Source organism: Leucoraja erinacea, chromosome 10 (genome assembly GCF_028641065.1).
Source record: "Leucoraja erinacea ecotype New England chromosome 10, Leri_hhj_1, whole genome shotgun sequence".
In the NCBI taxonomy this organism is placed as follows: Eukaryota; Metazoa; Chordata; class Chondrichthyes; order Rajiformes; family Rajidae; genus Leucoraja; species Leucoraja erinaceus.
Genome location: NC_073386.1, coordinates 55,695,180 through 55,717,708, shown reverse-complemented (window position 1 = coordinate 55,717,708; position 22,529 = coordinate 55,695,180). Strand labels below are relative to the sequence as shown.

Below are 22,529 nucleotides of genomic sequence, written 5' to 3'. Positions count from 1 at the left end.
AGCACGGGATTCTATCACGAGTGATCAGTATATACTCAATGGCATTAGTGGATATAAAATACAATTCATACTAGGAAAATTGCCACCAGTTCAACATTCACCCCAGAGGGTATTTTCCCTCTCAGTTAAAGAAAAACGAGAGGGACAAGCTGAACTGGTGAGACTAATTACAAAGGGTATCATTGGGAAAAACAAAACATGAACCCTTGGAATTCGTATCAAATATATTCACTAAACCCAAAAAAGATGGTGGATGTCGCATCATCATTGACTTAACTTCACTAAACATGTTTGTTAAGTATATACATTTCAAAATGGAAACGTTTGTTACTGCCAAACAACTAATTTCCAAAGGATACTTCATGGCAAGCATTGATCTTAAAGATGTTTACTATTCAGTACCATTCTCAAGGATCATCGCAAATACCTGAAATTTACCTGGATGGGGCAGCTATGGCAGTTTAAAGCATTACCCAATCGATTAACATCAGCCCAAGATTATTCACCAAGATACCAAAACCAGCTCTGGCAATATTAAGAAGACAAAAACATATTGTCATGTCATATCTTGATGATATCTTAATAATAGGCAAGACCATGGAATTGACTATGTCAGCTGTATCAGCTACCAAACAGTTGTTCGAAACCCTGGGATTGTCTTACATCCAGATAAATCTAAGTTGAAGCCATCCACAATCATGAACTAATTGGGCTTCACAATTAATTCAGTCTACATGACTGTAACTTTGCCAGGAGACAAAACAGTTGAATTGGCACAATCATGCAACAATTTAATGGTCAACGAACGACCAACTGTTCGACAAGTAGCAGAGTAATTGGGACAATGGTAGCAGCATTTCCGGCTACACAATTCGGACCTTTGCACTATTAAAACTTACAAAGAGCAAAGGTACAGGCACCAAAACGACATGCAGGTCATTATGATCGTGTCATGAAATTACCCACTGAAGCAATATCAGAACTACAGTGGTGGGCAGAAAATGTTTGGCATAGTTTCAGCCCAAATTGGTCAACACAATTTGGCAATGGTGTGTCGAAAGACATATTTGGCTATCAGCAACTTACCTGCCAGGTAAGCTAAATACAGTGGCAGACACCAGGTCACGTAAATTTATGAGGAGTATTTGTGAAATAAGCCACGATGCAACCGGTCAGCATGCTCTCTAAGCTTCTCAATCTTATACCTTCCTGCTAATCTTTGCAATGTTATATGCTTAGTCTTTTACTTTTATCCTGTCTTTGACTTCCTTTGTCAGTACGGTGGCCCCATTCCCCCTTTGGTATGTTCCTTCCTCAATGGGATGAAAAGGTTTTGCATCTTCTGAATTACTCCCAGAAACTCCCGCCTTTGCTGCTCCACCCTCATTCCTGCAGGAGCTCTCTTCCAGTCAACTTTAGCCAGCTCCTTCCTTAATGGCCTGTCCCACCAGCATGCAATTGCATGCGTCTAGCACGATCAAATATGGTCGCTTGAGGGGCCGGTCCCACCTCCAAGCGCGGAGGCGTATGGAGTTGTACGGGGCTGGTCCCGACATCGCGCGGGGCTCCAAAAATCTTGCACTGTCCGAAAATCCCACGCGACAACTGCCTGTTGGCCCCCACCCGCATTGAGGCCGTACGCAGCGCCTTGACGCCGTATGCAGCATCTTGACATCGTACGCAGCGTCTTAGCACGTGGCGTTGCGCGATGACGTCACCGCCCGACGCCGTGCGAAATCCAAATTCAGTCGGCCCACCAGCTGATTGGTGAGTTTGACGTAAATGATGTCACGTGCGAATTTTGCACGTACTTACCGCATACTCACCGCGTACTCAGCGCGAACTCCGCTTCCGTTTGGTCGCGCTAGACGCATGCAATCGCATGCTGGTGGGACAGGCTCTTTATGCCTCTGTAGTCACCTTTACTCAACAGTAATACCGACACATCCAATTTCAGCTTCTCATTCTCAAACCGCAGGTTGAATTCTATCATATTATGTTCACTGCATCCGAGGAGTTCCTTCACCTTGAGCTCTCAAAAACAAGTCCGATTCATTGCACAACACCAAGTCCAGAATTGCCTTAACTTCTGGCCAAGCCCATCGGAGTAATCTCATAGGCATTCTATATATTCCTTCTCTTGGGCTCCACTACCAACCTGATTTTCCCAATCCATTATTATAGTGAAATCTCCCATGGCCTGTGTAATGTTGTCTATCTTGCATGCCTTTTCCATTTCCTGATGGAATTTTAATCCTCCATCCCGACTACTATTCGGAGGCCTGTAAATAACTCCCATCAAGGTCTTTTCACCCTTGATGTTTGTTCAACTCGACCCACAAGAATTCTACATCTTCTGATCCCATGTCGTTGTTTTGCCAAGGTTGGATTTCATACCTTACCATCAGAGCCAACCACTATCCCGTCTTGTCTTTCGATCGACAGTCCAGCCAGCATAAATGAACATGTGCTCATCCTTGCCCGAACCCCATCACCTGAAGTGGGTTACAAGATCGACCTGTTATTAGTCTCGTTTAGTTTAGTTTGGAGAATCAGCGCAAAAAAGGCCCTAAGGTCCATCGAGTCTGCACCGACCGCATATTATCACCACCTACTCATACTAGGGACAATTTTACATTTATACATTTATTCCGAGCCAATTGACCAACAAACCTGTATGTCTTTGGAGTCTTTGCAGTCAACGGAATACTCCACTGAATTCATATTCAAGCAGCCCAGATCATAGCAGCTTCACTGCTCACAGTGGATTCATACAAAAACATAAGGATTGGGGAATTCATTTTGCAACAGTTAGAGATTTAGCAGTTACATGTGCAGCAAGCTGTAATAACTCAAAGTCATGATCAGAAATGTGGTGGCCCTAATGCAAAGCAGCTACATTGAATCATCGCAAATAGCTGGATTGATGGAGGAAAGGAATTACTTTGTAAATCATTTTCAAATCCGTTAGGACTGAGATGAGAAAAAACTTTTTCACTCAGAGTTGTCAATCTGTGGAATTCTCTGCCACAGAAGGCAGTAGAGGCCAAATTCACTGGATGTATTCAAGAGAGCTCTTAGAGAAATCAAGGGATATGGTGAGAAAGCAGGAACGGGGTACTGATTTTGGATGATCAGCCACGATCATATTGCATGACGGTGCTGGCTTGAAGGGCCGAATGGACTATATGCACATATTTTCTATGTTTCTATTTTCCTCCAGTGGATTTTAATGTTTTTCTTTTTCTCAGCTTCATGCGCTCCAGGAGAAATCATTACGAATGTGGATTGTACCTCTAATAAAGTGGTAGCATCTTGGGGAAGAACTGTTGGAGCGATCGCGTACGATGTAACAGCTGAAGGAAGTGATGGGCACACACACTCAGACAACACCACAGACACGCGCTATGAAATGCTGGATTTACACTGTGGACAATCCTATAACATAACCGTAACAACTCTGAGATACAGCAGGGACGGCATTTCAAGTACTTCTGCACAAATACAAACTGGTAAATAACATCCCAGCAAGGAAATAAATTTGATGTTTAGTCATTGTGTTTATTTACAAGACAACAAGTGAATTGATATTAACTTGTGTTTTCTGAATAGCACCCTGCATTCCTGAGAATCTCACAGCTGAGCTGAATTGTGATATGAATACTGTATCGTTCTGGTGGGATGAAGCTGATGGCGCAAAGTTATACATTGTTACTCTTCGAGACAGTCAAAGAGAAACAACTTCATTCAACACAAGTGATACAAGGGCTCAAACCCAAGAGCTGCAGTGTGGTGAATATTATACAATCTCTGTTCTAGCAACAGATGATATCTGCAGGAGACCCCAGCCAGCAGTGGTCAATGTACATGCAGGTAAAACTCCATCTCATGCAATATCGTAACACATAAACTCTTGCATTCTGCAGACAATATGTAAAAGTCTTTCTGCAGACTGAAGAAGGATCTCGATCCCAAACATCACCATGAGAGTCCTTCTCTCCAGAGATGCTGCCTGTCCTGCTGAGTTACTCCAGCATTTTTATGTGTATCTTTGATTTAAACCAGCATCTGCAATCCCTTCCTACACATGTAAAGTCTTTGTTTTTTTTCGAGTTAATGACTCCTCACGATGCGGTATGTTTCATTCTTCATATTACCGAGTCCACAGCTGAAATTATCTCTTTTGTTGCTGATGTCTTTGTACTGGCAAAGTCAAGGAAATACATTGTTTAATTTAGAAATACAGTGTGGAAACAGGACCTTCAGTCCACCACGTCCACGCCGACCAGCGATCCCCGCACAATAACACGCTCCTACACACACTAGGGACAATTTATATTTATTCCAAGCCAATTAACCTACAAACCTGTATGTCTTTGGAGAGTGGGAGGAAAGCGAAGATCTTGGAGAAAACCCATGCGGTCACGGGGAGAACGTACAAACTCCGTACAGACAGCACACGTAGTCGGGATCGAACCTGGGTCTCCGGCGCTGCAAGCGCTGTAAGGCAGCTACTCTACCGCTGCGCCACCGTGCCACCCCAACTGTACCACAGGCACTTTCTTTGTTCGCGGCGTAGCTGGGAAATCACCTCAAATTTGCTTGGATCAGAATGTACAGGTCACAATATTCCAAGATTTACCTGGTGCAACAATGTTCTATCTTATAGAATGGGCATTGGAGGCAAGTGTATGAAGCAGGTGGTGGCTTCATTCCTACCTGCGGAAAGTATGGGGAATGGTATGAGTTTAGGCTGTGAGCCTGCTGCATGACAACTCTCCAGTGGGTCCAGTAAATGTTTATGAAAGACTAATAGCAATCTTCAGGTTAAAGGACCAAGTACGCACTTGACACCTGAAATATTTTCCTGAAGCCTTTATCTTTGTTTCCAGTCGGCATCTGGATTGATGTGAGCCTCATGGCAAAATGCACTCAATAATTTATTGTAAAAGCAAGTTCTTATTTCAGGAACCAAGGATATCCCATCAGGAGCCCCTTCTACATTGCCTCCCATATCTTTACCCCAGCATCTGCAGAGACGACCATATTTATCTTGAAAACTATTTACTCTTTATATTATTATTATCAAAACGCCCATTTTTCAGGCACATTGGTGAATATAATAGTTTGTTCTGACACTAATGATTCCAGCAAGATAGTTACTTCTTACAGCTGTTATGGCAGAGAAGTAGAACGGCTCTATTTTTATGAATGGTTAAGAAGGAACAGCAGATGCTGGAAAATCGAAGCTGGACATCCTTCGATTTTATGGAGATTGTTTGTGTGCAGTTGCACACACATCAGATTTGTTTTAATTTCCCATTCGCTCTATATTGTAGAGTAAGCAGTTCAAGTCAACCATTACATATGTCAAAGTGCAACTGGATTGTAGCATGAACACTGCGCTTGTAATGTGGGACTACATTAAAGGAGCACTGTGGTACACTGCCATTGTGGAAGGTGCTGATGGGAACACTGTGTCATGCACCTCATCAGAAACATTATGCAGAGTGTCCATGCTACATTGCAGTCAGTTATATTCCATCTATGTTGTAGCATCAGACTGCACGTGTAACAGTTCTCTGAGTTCAGTGGTTCAGATTCAGATCAGATTCAGATTCAATTTTAATTGTCATTGTCAGTGTACAGTACAGAGACAACGAAATGCATTTAGCATCTCCCTGGAAGAGCGACATAGCAAACAATTTGAATAAATAATAATAAGTGTCCGGGGGGGGGTGGTGGTTGGCAGTCACCGAGGTACGTTGTTGAGTAGAGTGACAGCTGCCGGAAAGAAGCTGTTCCTCGACCTGCTGGTTCGGCAACGGAGAGACCTATAGCGCCTCCCGGATGGTAGGAGGGTAAACAGTCCATGGTTGGGGTGAGAGCAGTCCTTGGCGATGCTGAGCGCCCTCCGCAGACAGCGCTTGCTTTGGACAGACTCAATGGAGGGGAGCGAGGAACCGGTGATGCGTTGGGCAATTTTCACCACCCTCTGCAATGCCTTCCGGTCGGAGACAGAGCAGTTGCCATACCATACTGTGATGCAGTTGGTAAGGATGCTCTCGATTGAATCTCAAACAGGTAATTACTTTAGAAGTAAACTTGGCATATTTTATTAACCAATATTGTTTTTTAGAGTCATAGATTCTTACAGTTTGGAAACAGGCCTTATGGCCCAACTTGCCCACAACCAGCCAACATGTCCCATCTACACTAGTCCTACCTGCCTTCATTTGGCCCATATCCCTCTAAACCTGTCCTATCCATATGCATATCTAAATGTTACTTAAACATTGCGATAGTACCTGCCTCCACCACCTCCTCCGGCAGCTCGTTCCATACACCTAGCACTATTTGTGTGAAAAGGTTACCCTTCAAATTCCTATTAAATCTTTCCCTCCTTGCCTTAAACCTACATCCTCTGGTTCTCGGTTCCCCTACTCTGGGCAAGAGACTCTGTGCATCTACCTGATCTATTCCTCTCATGATTTTGAACACCTATGTAAGATCACCCCTCATCCTCCTATGCTGCAAGGAATAGAGAACTAACCTACTCAACCTCTCCCTATAGCTCAGGTACTCAAGCAAATTGCTATAAAACAGTATCCAAAATATATCAGTAATTCTTTGTCCTCTGGTCATTTAAAGTCATTCATTCATTTTGTAATCTTAATCCTGCTGGTTACAATTTCAATGCTTTATAAGAATGTTATACTTCATTTTAACTTCCTTGAATATACAATAAAGTTGATTGTGCCTTTACCCATTCTATTGCGTTGATTTCTTCAGCTCCCTGCAGTCCCCAGAATGTAAGTGCTCACATGAACTGTACAGCACGCACAACATCAGTGTGGTGGGAACAGAGTGAAGGTGCAATGTTCTACACGGCCATTGCAGAAGGAATGGAAGGAGACAGATACTCATGCAATGCAACAGTGGCAAACTGTGAGATCCTGGGCCTCCCATGTGGCCAGACGTACAGCATAACTGTGTTAGCAATGGATGAGATTTGCACCAGTTTACCAAGTCAAGAGTTTGAAATTGAAACAGGTAAAATGATCATTACCATTTTATTTAACATAGCAAAGAAATCTTATTTCAACGTTAAAACATAGAGCTTAGAACAGCACAGCTCAAGGACTGGCCCTTCAGCCTGCAATGTCTGTGTCACACAAAACTATTAGTTATCTGCCTGCATATAATCCATATCCCACCATGTCTCAAGCATAGTGAGTGTGTTCCAGGCACTCCTCATCCTCTGTGCAGAAAGGTTGCCCCACACATCTCCTTTAAACTTTGCCCCTCTCATGTTAAAGCTCTCATATTTGATTTTTCCAACCTGAGAAAATGATTCCGACAGTCCTCTCATAATTTTATGTACTTCTATGAGATCTGCCCGCAACCTCTGGCATTCAAGAGAAAACAATCCAGTCTAACATCTCCCAGCAGCTAATATCCATTATTTGAGCCATCATTCTGGTAAACCTCCCTTTCCAAAACATCCATATTCACATGCAAATCAGGGTCGTGCCATTAATTGTATATTTCCCCCTTAATTTTGACCTCACAAAGTGCAATACCTCACACTTGCTCAGATTAAACTCCATCTGCCATTTCGCCTCCTATTTCACAGCTGATCTATATCCCGCTGTATATCTTGACAGCCTTCCTCAGAGTCCGCGATCCCAGCAATCTCGGTGTCATTTGCAGAGTTATGCCCCTGTCCGACCCACTTAGGAAACTTGAACGGAAACCTCTGGAGACTATGCGCCCCACCCAAGGTTTCTGTGCGGTTCCCGGAGGTTCCCGGAGGTTTTTGTCAGTCTCCCTACCTGCTTCCACTACCTGCAACCTCCGGCAACCACCTGCAACCTCCGGGAATCGCACGGAAGCCTTGGGTGGGGCGCAAAGTCTCCAGAGGTTTCCATTCAGGTTTCCTAAGTGGGACAGGGGCATTAAGAACCAAACCATCTACGTTTACGTCCAAGCCATTTATATTTATCAAACAATAGAGGTCCCAGCACAGATCCCTGTGGAATTAGGATGTTCAACAACCTTCAGCCTGAATATTGTTCTTCCACCACAACCCTCTGTCATCAATCAGTAAGCCAGTTCAGAATCCCTACGACCAATTCACTGTTAATCATGTGCATCTTAATCTTCCGGATTAGCCCACCCTGGGGGACTTTATTAAATGCCTCACCAAAATCCAGGTAGACAACATCCACCGCCCGACTTCATCTTTGTCACTAATGTCACTTCACCACTGTGCCACTATAGAGGGTGGCACAGCAGGTAGAGCTGCTGCCTCACAGCACCAGAGACCCCGTTTCGATCCTGACCTTGGGTGCTGTTTGTGTGAGGTGTACACATTCTTCTGTGACTGCGTGGGTTTGCTCCAGGTGCTCCAGATTCCTCCCAGATCACAAGGACGTGTTGGTTAGTGGGCCAATTGGCCCCTGTAAATTGCCTCTAGTGAGTAGGAAGTGGATGAGAAAGTGGAGTAACATAGAACTAGTTTGAATGGGTGATCAATGGTCAACATGGACTCTGTGGGCCGAAGGGCCTGTTTTCATGCTGGATCTCTAGACTCTAAACTGAATAAACGTAATCACCTCCTCCAAAAACTTTGGTAAACTCTTGTAATTTTGTCGGCACCAAAATGTGGTGACATTAGTGTATTGCCTAGGTGAGGTCTGCAACATGATTTTACTGGGTTGCATGCAAAACAAAGTATTTAGAAACATATACAATTCTTAAGGGATTGGACAGCCTAGACATAGGTATGTTACAAAACCTACCTGAATCGTCATTGGGAATCTGCCCACAGCCAGGTCCGCGATTTTGGCGCTGTTTGGAGGGGGCGGGTTTTAAACGCGATTTTTACTAGGCTGTACTAATCGCACATGTTCAGCCTAGTAAATCATTAACGAAAAATCGCTGCAAGACCCGGTCGCAAAAGGTATTATTAGTTTTATAGGCCTCGATAATATAGTTCTAATAGTTTTAAAATTACTCTCTGATTCCGCAACCTCTCGCAGCCCCAGGGTTTTATAAAGCAAACAATTAAAGGTATGTACCTTATTTTTACATTAAATGGGGCATATATATATAACCCTATATATCAAGTTATCTATAGCGAGTGGTTCATTTTGGGCTTTTTATATCCCGCAGTATTTTTCTCGGCATTTGAGGGCACTAATCCAGCGCTATGTCAACGTTCTAAACCAGCGCGTTCCACATGAACCCACTAGAAAGCCGATTTAAATGGGCATTTATTTACAGCAATTGAACACTAAATTCCTTCCATTTGGCCTATAAATTAATGTAAATTAGATATAAAAATCATGTTGTATTGTGAATTATTTGTGAATAATCTTTGGACACTTAGGCTATTTAAAAATGTTAATCTTTCCTTAAGAAATGGGCGTTTGACTATCCAAGATCACAGCTTTTTTGTAATGTCCATTGAAAATCAATAGGGAACAAGATGCTAATTTCCGAGTATGAAAATGGTCATAACTTTTTTAATACTTGAGATATGAAAGTGAATTTGGTGTCAAATTAAACTTATTGTTATGCTTTATCTGATGGGATAAATTGCAGACTTGATTTTTTAAATCTCAAAATTTTGTAACATTGCTACTAGACACAAGAAGAAAATTCCCGATGTTGGGGGAATCCAGAATCAGAGGTCACAGTTTAAAAATAAGGGGTCGGCCATTTAGGGCTGAGATGAGGAAAAACTTTCACCCAGAAAGTTGCGAATCTGAGGAATTCTCTGCCACAGGAGGCAGAAGAGGCCAATTCACTGGATGTATTAGAGAGAGAGTTAGATATAGATCTTGGGGCTAACGGAATCAATGGCCTGCTCCTGCACGTATTTTCTAAGTTTCTATGTTTCTATTTCACTCTGTCTAGGTACATGTGACAATAAAGTATCATTGGATCATTAAAGTGTTTTGGGAGATCGTGTCTCATGAATGTGATTGCGTTTTTTGAGAAGGCAATGTTATTTTCCATATATGTTATAGCATAAAGGTTAACGAGAGCAAAGCCATAATCATTGTCTATATGGACGTCAGCAAGTCATTTGATAAGATTTCACACAGTAGGCTGCTCTGGAAGGTTAAATCATATGGAATCCAAGGAGAGCTCGCTGAATGGATAGAGAATTGGCTTCATGCAAGGAAGCAAAGGATGATGATTGAAGGATGTTTATTGGACTGGAGGCCTGTGACTAGTCCAGGGATCAGTGCTGGGCCCTTTGCTGTTTGTGATTTAAATCAAGTCATTGGGTTAGGGTTATTGACAGATACTTGATTGGTAAAAGTGTCAAGTGGAGAAGGCCGATGAATGGGTTTGAGACGTCCAAAAGGCCTACTTCTGCACCTACCACATGAACTTGTATCCCTGAAATTTAGCTGAGCATCTATTTGCATCCATGTAGATCCAGACCTGAGACCATTTCTCGTAATGTTATATTTCATTTTAATTCGTGACCCAACGTGTCCTTTTTCCTGTATACTTTCTCGGAAGAGTTAAAAGGCAAATTAAAAACCTTGTTCTGTTTGTGCAGGATTAAAGTGACAATCGTTTAAGAATGTAACTTTAAAACTATGACTATTCCCTTCTCCAGTACCTTGTATCCCACAGAACATGGTCGCTCACATCAACTGTGATAATAACACCGTCTCAGTGTTTTGGGATCCTAGCAATGGCACAGAGATATACAACGTGGTTGCAAAAGCAATTACTGGACATTGGGCCTCCTGCAATACAACAGGCACTGAATGTGAGGTCTCTGATGTGCACTGTGGTCTGAACTACTATATAACGGTAGAGGCAATCCGCATGGAGTGTAACAGCGCACAAAGCTCTGCTTTCACAGTTAAAACAGGTAATTCATGTGAAGTATATAGAATCATATCTATACATTATTTGGAGAGTTTCCCTTGATGTATCCTCAGTCTATACTTATGAATGTTCCCGTTGCAGTACCGTGTGTGCCCCAGAATGTTGACGCTCACATGGACTGTGATGCTGGACATATGTCGGTCTCCTGGGAGTTCAGTGAAGGTGCAATATCATACATGGCTACTGCAGAAGGGAGCAACGTGCAGCAATGCAGTGCCAATGATACACTGTGTGATATCACCGACCTGCACTGTGGAGAGACCTACACCCTCTCAGTTTTTGCGATTGATGACACCTGTGACAGTGCTGAAAGTCCTTCCATCACAAGGAGAACAGGTAAATGCTGAGGTGTTTCCTGAATCATTCATTTCTCCATCAGTCATATCATTACTGAATTCTGCTCTGGCTAAAATATTCTTCACCTGAGAATACATTTGCTTGAAGATTTCAATTAAACAAACCACTCCAATAGTTCTCCCCAAAGTTAGAAATGTGTATATGAAGTCCATGGAAAGACTATTTGCTGATCAAGCCTGTCCCGCACTCTAGTACAAATGTTCTTCGTCTCTTTGCTTTTTTCAGTTTCGTGCATCCCACAGCATCTTGATGTCCAGTTGGACTGTGACACAAACGATGCCTCAGTGCTGTGGAGCCACACTAAAGGTGCCGTGTCTTACTCCGCCACAGCAGAAGGAAGCAACTGGCACACAGCTTCCTGCAAGACAGTCAACGAAGAGTGTCAGATTACCAACCTATACTGTGGCCAAGTGTATAATGTAACTGTGACAGCACAGGATGGTGTGTGTGACAACTCACAGCCGCCTCCGTTTCAATTCTGCACTGGTAAGTCTTCCTATCTTTGTGTTTATTTAACATGCCCCAGGGCCCAAGGTACCCAACTAAATCAGTCCCACTTGCGGGTGCATGACCCATATCACTCCAAACAGTTTCTATCCACCTATGTCTTTTCAATGGCGTCATTGTACCTAACTCTGCTTCTTCCTCTGCCAGCTCCATCCACAATTGCACCACCCTTTGTGTGGAAAATGTTGCCCCCCAGGTACCATAGAAACATAGAAACATAGAAAATAGGTGCAGGAGGAGGCCATTCGGCCCTTCGAGCCAGCACCGCCATTCATTGTGATCATGGCTGATCGTCCCCTATCAATAACCCGTGCCTGCCTTCTCCCCATATCCCTTGACTCCACTAGTCCCTAGAGCTCTATCTAACTCTCTCTTAAATCCATCCAGTGATTTGGCAGGGAATTCCATAAATTCACAACAAAGTTTTTTCTCACCGTTTTATCTTTACCCTCTCATTCTCAATCTATTCCTCCCAGTTTTAACCTCGCCTCCCCTGGGGACAAGAATCAGCTGATCTATCCACCTCATGATTTACAGTCTGAAGAAGGATCTCAACCCGAAACGTCACCCATTCCTTCTCCCCAGAGATGCTGCCTGCCCCGCTGAGTTACTCCAGCATTTTGTGTCCATCTTCGGTGGGAACCAGCATCTGCAGTTCCTTCTTACTGCTGATTTCATAAACCTCTTCAAGGTCACTCCCCAGCTTCCTACGCTGCAGAGTAAACAGTCCTACATTGACAATGCAATAGGACTTGCATCTTATGATGGTCATTCTAATTTCTTGCTTGGTCTCATTTAGTTTGTGCTTCACATACTTTGCAGCACCTTGTGCACCAGAGGACATCTACACCAGTCTGAACTGTGACACCAAGAGTACATCAGTGGCCTGGGAGGAGAGTGATGGGGCGATGTGGTACATTACAACAGCAGAAGGACAAGATGGACACATTTCACTGTGTAACACAACGGGAACAAGCTGTGAATTCATGGACCTGCACTGCAGTCAAATGTACTCACTAACTGTAACAGCGATGGACAGTTACTGTCAGAGTGTAAACACCTCCGTTTTTGAAACTGAAACAGGTAAGATTCCTAAGATGTTTGGGAGGTGTGAGAAATGTGATGCTTAAGCTGTAATGGTTTCGTTTCCTGAGAATTGTAATCAAAGAAAGCCACAGTTGCAATTTAAAGTTTTTAATCCATGTTTTGGCCTTCATGTTGATCTCATTTAGCAAAGAGTTTGAATGCACTCATTTCCATGCTATTTCTGACATCTTATGATGGTCACTATAAATTTCTATTTGCATAGAGATGGTTCCTCCGTCTTTCCGCTTCATAAGATCATAAGTGATAGAAGCGAAATTAGGCCATTCAGCCCATCAAGTCTCCGCCATTCAATCGTGTCTGCTCTACCTCTCCCTCCTAGCCCATTCTCCGGCCTTCTCCCTATAACCCCTGATACCGTGCTAATCTTGCTGTGACATTATCTCGCTGGTATTTTAAAAACAAATTCAGAAATGATGGTCTGTTAGTTCCAGTGTCTCTGATTGTAGCAGAGATTCTTGTGGTCTCTTTTATGTTTGGCTGTGTTCTGATTTTCACTTTGAAGGAAACGATGGAAACTGTAATGTTATCATTAACAAATGATCCACTTATCTTCCTTCCAAAAAGCTCCTTGTACCCCTCAGAACGTACACGCTGATAGTGTTGGAGTCACTGCCTCTGTAACATGGGAGCTGAGTAATCTCACAGTGTGGTACGCTGCAACAGCGGAGGGCAGCGATGGACACACGGCCACTTGTACCACGTCCGACACAAACTGTCTAATCCCAGATCTTCACTGCAGCCAAACGTACAGCATCTCCGTCCTCGCATTTGGTGAAACCTGCAGAAGTCTCCAAGGCTCCAGTTATGAAATTTACACAGGTAACACACAAAGAGGGTTTCACTTTACATATGATTTTTGACCACCTTAGTACGTCATAACGCATTTCAGAATTTGATGTTTTTCATTCATTAATAAATGTGAGTAAAGGGGCTGTCCCACTGCAGGTGACCTAATCCGCGAGTTAAGAAGAGTGTCTTCGACCTTCAAGCTCGAGGGCACTCGCCTGGAAAACCTCGAGCTGGATCGACCGTCCGCGTTGAAACCGCGAGCTGGATCAACCAACCGCATGCACGCACACAAACACATCGCAAACGCGGGGGCCAGGGAAAGCGGGGGAGCGCTGTCTGAAATTCACACCTGCGAAGAAGAGGAAGGTAAAAGATGGTTGCATAGTAAGACCTTCGGAGAGCACGGAGGGGGGGTGGAAGGAGAGAGAGAAGTGGGAGAGAAAGAGTGGAAACACTTTTAAGAAGTATAATAAAGTTTAGCGGGTATTTTACCTACCGGGCGGGTTTCCCTTGGTCCTGAAAACTCCAATGAGCCAATCAAAATGCCCGGTCAATGATGGATATTGCCTACGGCTGCCCTCAACTGCCTGTAACTAAATAGCGACCCCACTCCGCTGCACTACGAGTCAAAAAGAATCATGCCGACCAAATTTTACTCGCAGAAAAATTTTCAACATGCTGAAACATTTTTCCGCGACCTGGCTGAGGCCGCGAGTATTTGGGAACTTCCCTCGAGCATGAAGGAGAGTTCCAGTGACCTCATAGGACCACGTGTCGACCATGCTGCGAGTTTGAGTCGAGGGCAAACTTGTCTAAACTCGCAGATTAAGTCGCCGCAGTGGGACAGCCCCTTTAGGAAGTCATGTTGCAGCTTTGGTTGGGAGACTTTTGTCGTGGAGGCTCTCCCTGACTTACACAATACCCAATTTACGTAAACACGCGCTTACATAAACGATTCTTAAAGCTGAATTTACGTGCAGTTTGCTACTGCCATTTGCATCCGGTAGGTTGGGACCCAGCAGCTGTGGAGAGGCAGGGTGAGTGGGTAGTGCCTTGATCTGAGGGTTTAATAAAAGTGAGAAATGGAAAGATGGCATTGGCTCCCCGTCTGCGTCATAGAAATAAAAGCGATCCCCGGGCTCGCTCTCTTCCCCTTTGGACGTGATGCTGGGAAGGCGAGCGAGGAGGAGGAGGGAGAGCGGTGAGCGATTGCCAGCTGAGCACCACGAGGTGGGAGATGTCGGCGACCCTGGGGAAAGGTCTTCTACTCTGATCAAGAAGGCTCATCAGCGTCTCTTCTTCCTGAGGAGACTGAAGAAGGTCCATCTGTCTCCTCAGATCCTGGTGAACTTCTACCGCTGCACCATCGAGAGCATCCTTACCAACTGCATCACAGTATGGTATGGCAACTGCTCTGTCTCCGACCGGAAGGCATTGCAGAGGGTGGTGAAAATTGCCCAACGCATCACCGGTTCCTCGCTCCCCTCCATTGAGTCTGTCCAAAGCAAGCGCTGTCTGCGGAGGGCGCTCAGCATCGCCAAGGACTGCTCTCACCCCAACCATGGACTGTTTACCCTCCTACCATCCGGGAGGCGCTACAGGTCTCTCCGTTGCCGAACCAGCAGGTCGAGGAACAGCTTCTTCCCGGCGGCTGTCACTCTACTCAACAACGTACCTCGGTGACTGCCAATCACCACCCCCCCTCCGGACACTTATTATTATTTATTCAAATCGTTTACTATGTCGCTCTTCAAGGGAGATGCTAAATGCATTTTGTTGTCTCTGTACTGTACACTGACAATGACAATTAAAATTGAATCTGAATCTGAATCTGAAGGGCGGTGAGGTGGCGGTGGAAATGCGAGTGGTGGAGTGGACAGTGTGGTGGTGGTACGGGGAGCGGTGGAGTGGACAGTGCGGCGGTGGAATGGACAGTGCGGTGGTGGAACGGGGAGCGGTGGAAGGGACAGAGAGGTGGTGGACTGGAGGAAGTGGTCAGCTTGTCCCACAGTGCTGCCCGAGGGGAGTGGAGCGATCGTGTGATCGAGCACATCCTCACTGGCCATCATGAGGAAACACTATGGGCCAGTGAGGTGGCACGTCTCCACCTGCCAGCCATCAAACGTTTTTGCATTTTATTTTAATATAGCCCCTGACACGAATATTAGCTTTCCACATGATTGGACCGGTTAAAATCCGATGTTTTTAATTGTGACTAGAAATCTAAATGCTGTAAATAAAGCCTGACGTTACAAAATCGATGCTGACCTCAGGTGCTACATGTGTGTGGAGTTTGCATGTTCTCCCTGTGACCACGTGGGTTTCCACTGTTTCGCCGATTAATTGCCCTTAGTGTGTTGTGGATACGAAAGTGTGAGTGGGTGATCGATGGCCAGCACGGACTTGGTGGGCCGAAGGGCCTGTTTCCATGATGTGTCTTTCAACCAACTTTCAAACAATTCAATCAAAGCTTAAATCTCAGGGTAAAATGAGCCTACAATGTTTACAGCTGTGTGCAACATTTCTGCACGTTTGCTTCTATAATTCCCACCGACTATTTGGGGGCTTAGAATTACAATTCCATCAAAATGATCATTCCCCCCCCCCCCCAAACTCTCCCCCAACCTCTCTTACCCTCTATGACATTTATTACTGTGAAGTCTGCAGCATCTGTATCCTGGAACTTTGAGCTTCCAGTCTAGTTTAGTTTAGTTTAGAGACACAGGGCAAAAACAGGCCCTTCGGCCCACCGGGTCCGCACCAGCCAGCGATCCCCGCATATTCACACATTCCTACACACACGAAGGACAATTTGACCAATTGACCTACAAACCTGTACATCTTTGGAGTTTGGGAGGTACATGAAGATCTCAGAGAAAACCTACCTGGTCACGGGGAGAACGCACAGACAGCGCCCGTAGTCAGGAACCCGGGTTTCCAGCGCTATAAGGTGGCAACTGCCGCTGCGCCACCATGCCACCCCTGCCCTGCTCTCAGCAATGTTTCTGTTATGGCCTTAATATCCGAGTCCCCTGAGCCAATTCACACTCTAATATGGTCTGCCGAACTCTTGGCTTGATGTCAAATACAGGCCTGACTGCATAAAGAAAACAGATTTCCTTCCTGAAAAAGTGTTGGTGAACTAGATGTTTTTTCTCTATTCGAAATATCTCTAATAACACCTCATAATTGCCACTTATTAATTCTACATCTTTTAATTGATTCATTTGCATTTATGTGTGCCATGTTGTGATTCAAAGGCATGTCTCTTATCATTAGTACAAGCTTAGAAACCTTTCATCTGGTAAGACAATCAATGTGCTACTATTTGTTGAAGTGTTCATATAAAAAGTACTTGGAGGTGGAGATACACTGGGTTTAGACCATGATGTCCCAGAGTCCATTGTTGTCATTTGCTCAAGTAATTGCACAATAACTTGTTTGACTGTGCACCATTCAGAAGATAAAGGTGACAGATTTATCAAGGAACCTCTTTGGCACCTCAGACATTCCTTGATCGGACTTTGCTTGCACTAAAAGTTATTCCTTTCTCCTCTACTACTATAAACAAAACTGTAATATACTGTAAATACACGGTATGGCTCGATTGTAATCACGTATTGTCTTTCTGCTGACTGGATAGCACGCAAGAAAAGCTTTTCACTGTACCTCGGTACACATGACATCAATCTGAACTGCAGGTTATTTTGATTCACATTGGTAAAGCCATTTTTTCATAAGAATTTTTATCATGAACCTCATGGATTTGAATGCCAGCCTTTGTATTCTACAGCACCTTGTGCCCCAGATGAAATCATTGCCAACGTGGACTGTGATTCCAACAGAGTGGTGGTATCTTGGGGAAGGATTGATGGGGCGATCTCGTACGATGTAACTGCTGAAGGAAGTGATGGGCACACACACTTGCATAATACAACAGAGACACGCTATGAAATGCTGGATTTACACTGCGGACAATCCTACAACATAACTGTAACAACCTTGACCTACATACGGCACGGAATTTCAAGTACTTCTATACAAATTCAAACTGGTAATGCAATTAATCTTTAAATAGCATCTAACATGGAAATAGTGTACATATGTGCTGGATAGTAAAAGTAATTATACCTGTTTATATTTTCTAAGTAACACCATGTATTTATATGAATCTAACATCTCTGGAGAGAAGGAATGGGTGACGTACAGGTCGAGACCCTTACACAAAGTCCTATATTTCACAGGCTACATCTAATAGTAAATGTTTCAAGTTATCTGTTTATTGTGCTTTTGTTGAAGACGTCCGAAAGTTAATTTGTTGAATTTTCAGTCATGATATCATCAGTGGGAGGAGCAAAATTAGGCCATCCAGCCCATCAAGTCAACCACCACTCAATCATGGCTGATTTCACAGTTGTAATTCCTCTGTATTTTGATAGCTTTGGTCTGGTCTCTCAAAAGTAGGAAAGTATTTTCCAACACCCTTAATGTACTCTCTTAATGTTCTCTCTGGTGCAGGGAATGAAATGTTTGGTGTTCTAAACTAATGACATTTTCAATAGGTTACTTGGTAGTAACTGGCACACTATTCCCAAATTCTTGAAGATATCTGTGGGGATCGCTGAGAAGAGCAGACACTTTAAATGAAAATTTAATTGGAAAAAAAGGACCTGAAACTGTATCTTCTGATGGACCAATTGATCGAACTCCTTGCCCAATGCCGTAAAGTTAGCAATTCATAACGACAGAATAATAAATAGAAACTGGATATTAAGGGTGATGGCACCATGGCAGAAAACATCTGTCTGAAGAAGGGTCTCGACCCTATTCCTTTTCTCCAGAGATGCTGCATGTCCTGCTGAGTTACTCCAGCATTTTGTGTCTATCTTTGGTTTAAAACCAGCATAGAAACATAGAAACATAGACAATAGGTGCAGGAGTAGGCCATTCAGCCCTTCGAGCCTGCACCGCCATTCAATATGATCATGGCTGATCATCCAACTCAGTATCCTTTACCTGCCTTCTCTCCATACTCCCTGGTTCCTTTAGCCACAAGGGCCACATCTAACTCCCTCTTAAATATAGCCAATGAACTGGCCTCAACTACCTTCTGTGGCAGAGAATTCCAGAGATTCACCACTCTCTGTGTAAAAAATGTTTTTCTCATCTCAGTCCTAAAAGATTTCCCCTAAGGATAAACTGTGACCCCCTTGTTCTGGACTTCCCCAACATCGGGAACAATCTTCCTGCATCTAACTTGTCCAACCCCTTAAGAATTTTGTAAGTTTCTATAAGATCCCCCCTCAATCTTCTAAATTCTAGCGAGTACAAGCCGAGTCTATCCAGTCTTTCTTCATATGAAAGTCCTGACATCCCAGGAATCAGTCTGGTGAACCTTCTCTGTACTCCCTCTACGGCAAGAATGTCTTTCCTCAGATTAGGAAACCAAAACTGTACGCAATACTCCAGGTGTGGTCTCACCAAGACCCTGTACAACTGTAGTAGAACCTCCCTGCTCCTATACTCAAATCCTTTTGCTATGAATGCTAACACACCATCTGCAGTTCCTCCCTACACAGCCTGTATTATTTCATGTACTTACACCATTGTACCAATGGTGGGGCTGAACCAGTAATCAATTTGTCTGCTCCATATGATCTCACGTGGGGAAAAGAACGTCATAGGAAATTTGTGCATCAATTTATTCAGATCAACGACATAGAAAATCATGTAAAATTCTACATAACGTCTGCAATAATGAATATGAAAAATAATAAATGAGAATAGATAAAATTGCTTAGTGAGTGCTAATTGTAAATAAATAAAGATATTTTGATATATTCAGTGCCAGCAACTAATGAATGATGCACACACTTCAACCCTTAAGTCTTATTTTTTTTTAAATGTTTTACTCTGTTTTCGGAATAACTTGCTTTTATTATTGTGTAGGAAAGAACTGCAGATATTGGTTTAAATCGTTGATAGACACAAAATGCTGGAGTAACTCAACGGGACAGGCAACATCTCTGGAGAGAAGGAATGGGTGACGTTTTGGGTTGAGATCCTTCTTCAGACTGATCTTGTTAGGCTTTCATTATTGGTTGTTTGACAAATTCATAGATAGAGCTGATAGTTATTGGAACTGACAGGGTGGTAGATATATGGAACGAGCTGCCAGATGAGGTGATTCAGGTACATAGAATGACAACATTTAAAAGGCACTTGGGTACATTGATAGGAAATATGTAGAGAAATATGGACTATATGTGGCCAAATAGCACTGGCTTAAATAGGCAAATCTACATGGATGAGTTCAGCCGAAGGGCCTGTTTCCATGTGGTACGACTCTGACCTTTATGCCTCTTATGGTCGATCAGAAGACACAAGGAACTACAGATATTGGAATTCTGAGCAAAACACAAAGTGCTGGAAGATCTCAGTGGGTCAGGCAGCATCTGTGGAGAGAATGGACAGGCAACGTTTTGGGGTCAGGACCCTTCTTCGGACTGATTGTAGTAGGGAGGAGAAACATGTAAAAAGGAGGCGAGGGTGGAAAAAAACGTGGCTAGTGATAGGTGGATACAAGTAGGCAGTATGGTGACATAGTAGTAGAGCAACTGCCTTACAGCGCCAGAGACCCGGGTTCGATCCTGACTATGGGTGCTGTTTGTACCGAGTTTGTACGTTCTTCCTGTGACCTGCGTGGATTTTCTCTGAGATCCTCCCACACTCCAAAGGCGTACAGGTTTGGAGGTTAATTGGTTTGGTATAAATGTCAAATTGTCCCTAGTGTGTGTAGGGTAATGTTAATGTGTGGGGAGCATTGGTCGGTGCTAACTCGGTGGGCCAAAGGGCCTATTTCCACACTGTATCTCTAAGTGAGAGGGGTTTGATAGGCAGATGGGTGGAGTAAGTTTAAATGGTTAGAGCAGGGGGGCTACTGGAGGGCTGGGAACACTCCCAGCTGCACTGCTCACCATAGCTCTCTGTTCTTCGTCCCATCCCCACCTCTCTTTTCCAACTTTCTCCTCCCTACTATAATCAGTCCGGAGATGGGTCCCTTGTTGCAATCCTTTCCCTCCAAAGATGTTGTGTGGAGGAAGGAACTGCAGATGCTCGTTTACACTGAAGATAGAGACAAAATGCTGGAATAACTCAGCGGGACAGGCAGCGTCTATGGATAGAAGATCTGAGGAAGGCTCTCGACCCGAAACGTCACCCATTCCTTCTATCCAGAGCTGCTGCCTGTCCCGTGGAATTACTCCAGCATTTTGTGTCTACCCTTCAAAGATGCTGCCTGACTTGCTGTTCCTCCAGCATGTTGTGTTTTGCTGATGGTATATCATATTGTCTTGCATCTATTTAATTTTTAATTTTATTTTCAGTGCCTTGCGCCCCGCAGAATGTCAAAGTGCAGCTTGACTGTGCCCTCAATACGGCCCTGGTACTGTGGGACCATAGCAAAGGAGCTCTGTGGTATGGTGCTGTGGTAGAAGGAACTGATGGGAACAACATACTGTGCAGCACAGCAGAATCATCTTGTAGAACTCGCACGTTACTCTGCGGCCAGTTATATCATGTGTATGTTGTGGCATCTGATAGCGCGTGTAACCATTCTGTGAGTTCCACAGTTGAAATCCAAACAGGTAACATCTACTATCGTTTTATTGACTGATGTTGCATATTCTCATTAGAAAATTGCAGCAATGTTCGGTGGGCCGAAGGGCCTGTTTCCGCGCGGTATCTCTGAACTAAACTGTTAATGCTGTATTCTTAATTATTATCTTTTCCTAGAAATGTAATATCTCACACCTATGCATTGTATATTAAATTTGACATCCATTGACCTCTACATTGTCTTGCAATCCACATCAGTCAACATTCCAGCACAGTTGCTAACCATAATAGACATTGAAAGTCTCCACATTCACACCGAAAGTGAGTCACTGCCGACTCTTCACAATTGCAAACACCAAGTACATTAGTGAAGATGGTCACAAAATGCTGGAGTAACTCAGTGGGACAGGCTCTGGAGAGAAGGAATGGGTGGCGTTTCCGGCCGAGACCCTTCTTCAGGCTGAGAGTCGGGGGAAAGGGAAACAAGAGATATAGACGGTGATGTATAGAGATATAGAACAAAGTAATAAAAGATATGCAAAAAAGTAACGATGATAAAGTAAACATGACTCTCAGCCTGAGGATGAGTCTCGACCCGAAACTGCACCAATTCCTTTTCTCCAGAGTTGCTGCCTGACCCACTGAGTTACTCTAGCTTTTTGTGTCTATCTTCGGTTTAAACCAGCATCTGCAGTTCCTTCCTACATATGTACACCAATGGTTAGATTTATGTCTCCCTACCACCAATCTATCCATTTTGCAACATTTTCTCTTCAACATTTGCCTATTTGGTTTCAAACATGTCTCTGCGACACCTTAGTAAAGTCCATCTGAATAATCACTTACACTACACCACATAAAGAAGTCCAGGAAAAGACCAATAGACTCTCGAGCCTGCCCCAATAAATAAATATAATACAAATAAATATTAATATAAATATAAATAAATATAATATAAATAATAAATAATAAATAAATAAATATTAATACAATCATCATCATTCCAAGCAGGACTTCCTTGAAATCAACGATTGTTCACAAGAATAACCAGATAAGATCATAAATGTTTCACATCACACACTTCGACACAAAAGCCCATTCATGAAAGAGAAAAACAAAGCGTTATGAACTGACCTATTTTTCATGTACTGTATATATTTCAATGGAACTAAGAATGTGACTTTGACTGGCCTGTTTGTCCCATACCTTCAGCTCCCTGCAGTCCCCAGAAT

The 22,529-nt window shown here is 43.6% G+C and overlaps 1 protein-coding gene across 1 annotated transcript in view; it reads left to right on the top strand.

Annotated features, from left to right (window-relative positions):
* LOC129700663 (fibronectin type III domain-containing protein 7-like) overlaps window positions 1–21,621 on the top strand; it is a 41,119-nt gene extending 19,498 nt beyond the window's left edge. Inside the window, exons 7-17 of the mRNA XM_055641244.1 lie at window positions 3,252–3,512; window positions 3,613–3,873; window positions 6,793–7,053; window positions 10,643–10,903; window positions 11,002–11,256; window positions 11,503–11,763; window positions 12,607–12,867; window positions 13,456–13,710; window positions 14,661–14,683; window positions 17,458–17,734; window positions 21,066–21,621. Of these exons, the coding sequence (XP_055497219.1) occupies window positions 3,252–3,512; window positions 3,613–3,873; window positions 6,793–7,053; window positions 10,643–10,903; window positions 11,002–11,256; window positions 11,503–11,763; window positions 12,607–12,867; window positions 13,456–13,710; window positions 14,661–14,683; window positions 17,458–17,734; window positions 21,066–21,355 (2,666 nt within the window). The 3' untranslated portion in view covers window positions 21,356–21,621. The remainder of the gene's footprint in view (window positions 1–3,251; window positions 3,513–3,612; window positions 3,874–6,792; window positions 7,054–10,642; window positions 10,904–11,001; window positions 11,257–11,502; window positions 11,764–12,606; window positions 12,868–13,455; window positions 13,711–14,660; window positions 14,684–17,457; window positions 17,735–21,065) is intronic.
* The last annotated feature ends 908 nt before the right edge of the window (window positions 21,622–22,529 follow it).